The sequence below is a fragment of the Brassica oleracea genome, chromosome C9, assembly GCF_000695525.1.
Source record: "Brassica oleracea var. oleracea cultivar TO1000 chromosome C9, BOL, whole genome shotgun sequence".
In the NCBI taxonomy this organism is placed as follows: domain Eukaryota; kingdom Viridiplantae; phylum Streptophyta; class Magnoliopsida; order Brassicales; family Brassicaceae; genus Brassica; species Brassica oleracea.
Genome location: NC_027756.1, coordinates 43,701,495 through 43,708,156, shown reverse-complemented (window position 1 = coordinate 43,708,156; position 6,662 = coordinate 43,701,495). Strand labels below are relative to the sequence as shown.

The 6,662-nt window shown below is 38.4% G+C and overlaps 1 protein-coding gene across 1 annotated transcript; it reads right to left on the bottom strand.

The window, feature by feature from the left end:
- Positions 1 to 1,605: 1,605 nt before the first annotated feature.
- On the bottom strand, positions 1,606 to 5,962 carry LOC106316921 (high affinity nitrate transporter 2.4). The gene is made up of 4 exons (XM_013754781.1): positions 5,503 to 5,962; positions 3,344 to 3,695; positions 2,401 to 2,516; positions 1,606 to 2,283 (listed from the first exon to the last, which is right to left on the bottom strand). Exons 1-4 carry the CDS (start codon positions 5,958 to 5,960, stop codon positions 1,626 to 1,628), a joined length of 1,584 nt encoding a protein of 527 aa, XP_013610235.1. The 5' UTR covers positions 5,961 to 5,962; the 3' UTR covers positions 1,606 to 1,625.
- Positions 5,963 to 6,662: the final 700 nt, after the last annotated feature.

Here is a 6,662-nt window from a genome sequence, read left to right as displayed (position 1 = left end):
ACTATTTTGTATTTATAAAAAGATGATTTCATATCTATAAAAATATTTATATTTATTAAAACTAATTTTGTATTTATAAAACATTTTTTTATTTATAAAAACTATTTTATTATTTTTTGTATTTTAAATATGTTTTCTATTTCAATTTTAATTTTATATTTTTGAATTTCAATTTAAAAAAATAAATTTATAAATTTTTTTTTGAATTTTGGAAATATTCCGAGGAAGTGTATCCCTCGGAATATTCCGACGACATATTCCTCGGAATATTCCGAGGAATTTCCGACGAAAAAAGTCCTCGGAATATTACGAGGAAATTTATTTCCTCGGAATTCCGTCGGAAATTTCCGAGGGATTTCCGAGGAAAGATGAATTTCCGAGGAGTTATTTCCGAGGATTTTTTTCGTCGGTATTTCGTTGGAATAGCGTTATTCCGACGACATACCGACGATTTTTTCCCTCAGTATGCCGATGTTTTCTTGTAGTGATTATATTATTATATTATTCTATAGCCTATGTTTGATTTTATCTAATATTCATAATTTATATTATGAAAGCAATAATTCTATTGCCTATGTTTTGTTTTATCTTAAATTCATAACTAATTTTATATAAGTTTTTGTTTACTCTCATAGATTTGCTTTCACGAACTATACTTCAACTACATCTAACCAATAAAACAAGTTTTTTGAAAAATCGAAGCTTACCTTATATAAATATGTACAATTTCGTTCAATATTTCATTATATAACATTTAAAATTTGTGACCATGGCTTTTAACTTTTTAGTGTCTATAGATTAAAAGTTATAATCTCTTTTAGTCAATTCACTCAGGCCGTGAGTTACCACCTAGTTACAATATATAGATAGCTTAGGATTCTAATCTAAGTTAATCTTATTTACATTAGAGTTCTTTCCATATCTACATCTATGTCCTATACTAATATGTCGTTTTCCCATTTCTATTTTCAGTTTCAGTCTTGCTCTGCTTCTTCTGCCACTTAGGTGAAGCTACAAATGAGTTCCATTTCTCCACGCTCGCCATCAGCAACTTGAAGCTCCTTTGCGCTCGTCTCAGCAGTGGAATCGTTAGCGTCACATGTGACCTCCGTTCCTAACTCTGGCGCCGGGAAGTCGTGTACGCTAACCCAATCAGAACGTGTGGATGACGGTTTCGAAAGACTTTCTCATGTGTCATAACTTCATATTCCAAAATCTTAATAAAAAAGTCCTCCAAATTTTTTTTTTTTTTTTGAAATTTCGGTAGTTTTAAAAATAAGAAATTACACTGTAATCAGTAATAAACATCACAATCAATTACAGTGAAATCTGCTTGCCTTGAATTGAATTCAACAAATCCATTAAAAACTCACATTCCAATACTCAGATTCAATTCCTTTTTATGGAATATCTAATAACGCTATGGGGTATTTTGGCTACATGAGCAAATAAATTTATTAAAGAGATACGACTGAAACAAATAATAAAATTTAAAACAATTTAACTTGTTAACGAATTACAGAAAGAGTAGCATGTTCCTCTTATAAAAAGTAAACATATCGAGCAAGTACTTACACATCCGAAGCAATAGCAATTGATAACACATTTAAAATACAAAATAACTCTCAAACGTGTTCCGGGGTACGATCAGGTCCAGGAGCCACAAGCCGTCCACGCTCCGACCTACTATTGACGGCGAACTTTAAACTTCCTTCATGCATTCCCTTTTGCTTCTCCGTTTCCGTCCACTCTTTCAAGTAATAATATTCCTCCGTTGACTTCACTTCATCTCCCGTGGAAGACAAAAACATGCTCCCCCATTGCGGGAAATGCACTAAAGTGACAGGTAATGTACATGCCATAATCATCACCCCCATCCACGTCAGCCCTTGTTCAGTGGTGAACGTCGAGGTCGAGAAGAACACGAGCTGGGTCAACCCAGAGCCGAAGTTTCCTCCAGCTCCAGTTAAACCAGAGATGATGCCTAAGGAGCGGCGTGAGATGAAAGGTATGATGGCGAAAGTGGCTCCACAAGCAGCTTGAGCGCCGAGAGAGAAGAGGATCATAGAGAAAACCGCCGTTGGGAGCGTCGTGGCTCGGCCTAGCAATACGCAGAAGCAACCGCCTAGGGTTTGAATGATCCATAGGGTCCAGAGACGGCCTCTCATGCCAAAGTATCTAGCCGAAATGTCTGAGGCCCATCCACCAATAGGACGTGCAAAGAAATTAGCCATACCAAAGCTTGCTGCGATTATACCGGCCGTGTGAAGCTTGAGATGGAACCTACAAATAATGGTCACCATATATTGAGTCGTTTTATCCCCATATTCGTTATTTATATATTTTAGGGTTTTGGTAACAAATCAAAATTTAAGTTCGTGTTACATTTAATTATTTAACCTGTCAAAAAAATACTCGGCGATGACGTTATCGGTTGTGAGCTCTACTCCCATAGAATATCCATATAGTAGCACGAAGACCCATGTCCTATAGTTTGTGATCGCGTACCATAAAACCTGGTAATGTTGTCCACAAGAAAATTAAGTCTTCATAAAAAGGAGAAAATATATATAACAACAAAAATGAGAAAATTTATAAAAGAGTTATATGTAGGTATGGTATAAATTTTTACAATCCTTAACTTAAGTATAACTTTCGCAGTAAAAATAAAATAAAATAAGGGGTTCGCAATTTCCTTATGACCATGATTAACCCGGGGTTCTTAGAGTGGAGTTTTTAGTGGAAGTTAAGAAACTGTTTCTTAACTTCCACTAAGAAACTCATCCTAAGAACTTCGGGTTAATCATGCTCTAAAACATATTTACATACTTGTGACTTTGAAATGACTAAGAGCATGTTTATCCAGGGTCCTTAGTGAGGTTTTTAGTGTGTGGGTCCCCACAAAATCTTTAAGGATCGGTTACAAAAACTACTAATTAAGAACCGATTTTAGTGAGTTTCTCAAACTGTTCGCGGGTCCCACTGACTCGTGGCGGCCCGCGATTGGTTTGCTTTTTTTTTTTTTAGATAACAAAAAAGCCTAAGAAACTCATTTGGGTTTTTAGGGATAAACATGGCCTAAGAAAGCCATGAATTAGACTGTTTATTGTTGGATAAATTTATCTGTCTAAAAGAAAAAAATCTGTATATTTAAATATTAATCTAGTCAAGTTGTCTCGTTGAAAAATAGAAGGAGAAGTTAAGTTGTCTCAGAACAACATTAAAATATACAATGAAAAAGTATATAATCTAGACAACGATCTGTACTTCTGTAGACCTTAATATATGTAAGATTAAGATTTAAAGGATCCAAAAAGAAGCACTTATTTAATTCAAGTAGTACCTTTGAGAACTTGTCTTTAGTGACAGCACCTTTCTTCTCAAGTGTGCTTCTATTACCATCAGGGAGATCTTGTCCTAGAGTCAAGACCAAGATCCCCATAATGATGTGCATCCACCCGGGGACGAAGAAAGCCATCCTCCACGCTGTGAAGGACGTGGACCCTAACCGTCGGATGATCTCATAGACCAGCGGCATGAGCAGCTGCGTGACTCCACCGCCCATATTCCCCCACCCGGCCGCTGTCCCGTTCACTAAACCTATGATCTGACCGTTGAACATCGTGCTCATCCAATATTGGCATGACACGAAGGTCGCAAGGCAGAACCCGATCATGAATCTTACCGCTATGTACCTATCGTAAAACAACTTGTTAGAAATTTCACATTGAATACATATAATATATGAAATCATTAACTAATAATTAATTAACCTTTTTGTCGAAAATAAAATAACTTTGAGCAAAAATATATTTTTAGATAGGACGTCTCAAACTAGTAGAAGTGTAACAGCCCGATCCCCGGCGTCCGACTGGGGTTATCGAAGGGGCGTTATGGACACGTGTCTACTTATTTAGACAACCCTACGTGTCCCGTTACTGGTCCCGAGAGTCGACGGACGCAAAACCTTCTTTGAAATACTGTCACACCCACATTCATATACTCCTACTTACAGTCCTGCGCACAGGAAAATTGAAATGGAGGAGTGAGCAACAGGTTACTCAGTGAAGTGGCTCTAGACCAGCCTGCCCGCATGACACTCTATACTACTCTATGCGGGAACTAGGACTGACTAGCCACTACAATCAGGTAATGTATTTTCATCATTTCATATCATCATCATTATTTCCAAACATTCAACTCCATACATTTCTAGCAACCTAGCGATCAATCAATACAATGATCCCATTCATTGCCACATACGTTAAACCCTAGACTGAACCGTCTCCTCATACTAAACCGACTCGATCCTATGACACCTTTAACTCCCCGTTACCCGACCATGATGCACGTTTTTATATCCCGCCTCTCGCGGTTGGCACACGTTCGTATCATCAGTGGGTAGCTCCTACTAGGCTTCTACCCCATATTCTTGTGGATTGGCCACATCTCCTATGGGTGCTTCCATATTCTTGTGGATTCGCCACATCTCCTATGGATACCTAGCGAGAACTACCGCCACACATACTTTCCTTAGACTCTATATGCTTCCCCAGCCATGCTTAACCGTAACATCATTCTTTCATACTTTTACTTATCCTTTCACATTCTTATCATTTTCACTTATCCCTTCCCATTCTCATTTACTTTCCTTTTTCATTTAGACTTGTACTTGGACTCAATCACTAGACGCCACCCGTTATCGGTGTCACACACAATACACATCGCACTCATGTTTCACTTACAATATCAACAGCAATTAGTAGTCATCTATCATCTTAGCATTCATTCTTCCTAGCATCCTAGCTTTAATCACAAACCACTCATGGGACTACACATCCAAGCATACAAGCATCATATACTAATCATTCACCACCACAACAACACAAGACAGTTCATTAAGTCCCATTTAACAGTATGAGGGTTCTTATGCATCATGATCCATTCATCTATCAACCTAGTACTAACAAGGTTCTATCATCCTAGCTCTTCAAACAGGGTCTAATCAATCCTAACTCCAACATAAAGGAGTATACAGAATATGAGAACAAGATGGGTTCAAGACACTCCACCTTAGCCTAGATCTGGATCCGGATCTGGAAACAAGAGACAAGGGAGAGGAGATTGAGATCCGGTCACCACCACCACCACACGGCGCCGGCGCGAGGAGAGAGAGAGCGACGGCGAGGAGAGAGAGAGCGTCGCGCGGGGGAGAGAGAGAAGAGAGAGAGAGACGGCGCAAGAGAGAAAGGGAGAGCTCGACGGCTAGGGTTTCTGGTCTCCGGGAATTCTCTGCAGAGCTTCGCTTTAGTTTCTGTATGAGGCAAAAGGGAGGCTGCATCTCTTTTTATAGGAAAGGGGAAGAGAACCCTAGGTTTTTGTCAAGTGGGCCGTAGAGAAGCCCATTCTTTTATAAAAATTTTTGGGCCAGGAACCGAGCCGTTACAAGAAGTATCACTTTAGGTTTGTGCAATTTTACAATATATATACAAGCATGCTTACCCGCCGGCATCAGCAACGAAAGACATTGAGAAGACAGTTGGAGCCGAGAGCATGACGAGGAAAGCGCATCCATAACGTGGCCCAAGGAGATCGCAAACGGCTCCCATAACAAGCCTAGAGAAGATACTTCCGGAGACAGAGGCAACACCGGCGTTTCCTACATCTTGTCTGGTGAGATTAAGGTTATCTCGAATAATGGGGACAAGAGGAGCAGCAGCAAAAGTGGAAATGAAGCAAGTGAAGAATGAGATCCATGCAAGATGGAAAGTTCTCATGTGTGGAGCTGCAAATGAGAGGAGTTTGAAGACTTTGGCTTTGTGTTCGGTATCCACGGGAAGAGAAAACGTTGCTGATGTGTCCGAAGGAACCACAGGAGACTGGACCGAGAATGCATAGCTTTGTTCTCGTCCGGTGACTCCGTGCATTGAGCTTCCCGGTTCACCCAAACCATTAGCCATTTTGTATTATTATTATTTTGCTTATGGGTTTGTGTTTATGGAACAAAAGGAGAAGGATTGGTTTATATAGAGATACGAAAGTTTTAGCAAGAGCCAATGGAGATTCTAAAAGGCCATAAGTGGGATTCATTTAACGCATATAATATAGTTTAATAGTTATACTATATTAGTATAGTTCTTAACGCTAATTAATGACCCAAAATTTGTCTTATGTGAGACTGATTACAATTATACTAGTTGTGTCTTATAATAATAATATGGAATATTCACTTTCGCCGCGAGCATGCTTAAACAAGAGTTAAGCCTCGTCTTACGTCCCAAAGGTTCACTTAGATTCCAATTTAGTATTTATAAACCTGTCCGTATTCTCAGAATTAGATGTTTGAAAGGAGAATTACAATTTATTTCGAGTTTCGTTGCTGTAATATGTTTTCTTTGATTTAATAATGGGCAAATCTCCAAAATAACACATTTCTAAGTTTATATCACAAAAATAGCATTCAAAAACTAAAATGACCAAAATAAAACCTTTCTAAGTTTATCCTTTGAAAATTTTAATTTTTTTATTTTTCAAAATTTGAAATCTTATCCCCAAAACCTCATTTCTCAACTTTAAACCCTCAACCCTAAACTCTAAACCCCAGACCCTAAACCCTAAACCCTAAACTCTAAACCCTAAACTCTAAACCCTAAACCCTAAAC

Bases quoted from the DNA above. Each gene is read 5' to 3' on its own strand.
- LOC106316921 (XM_013754781.1), bottom strand. From the start codon at position 5,960: ATGGCTAATGGTTTGGGTGAACCGGGAAGCTCAATGCACGGAGTCACC. The intron at 2,517-3,343 runs GTACTACTTGAA...CAACATTACCAG, and splicing joins CTAAAGACAAGTTCTCAAAG to GTTTTATGGTACGCGATCAC. The intron at 2,284-2,400 runs GTTAAATAATTA...CATTATTTGTAG, and splicing joins GCCGAGTATTTTTTTGACAG to GTTCCATCTCAAGCTTCACA.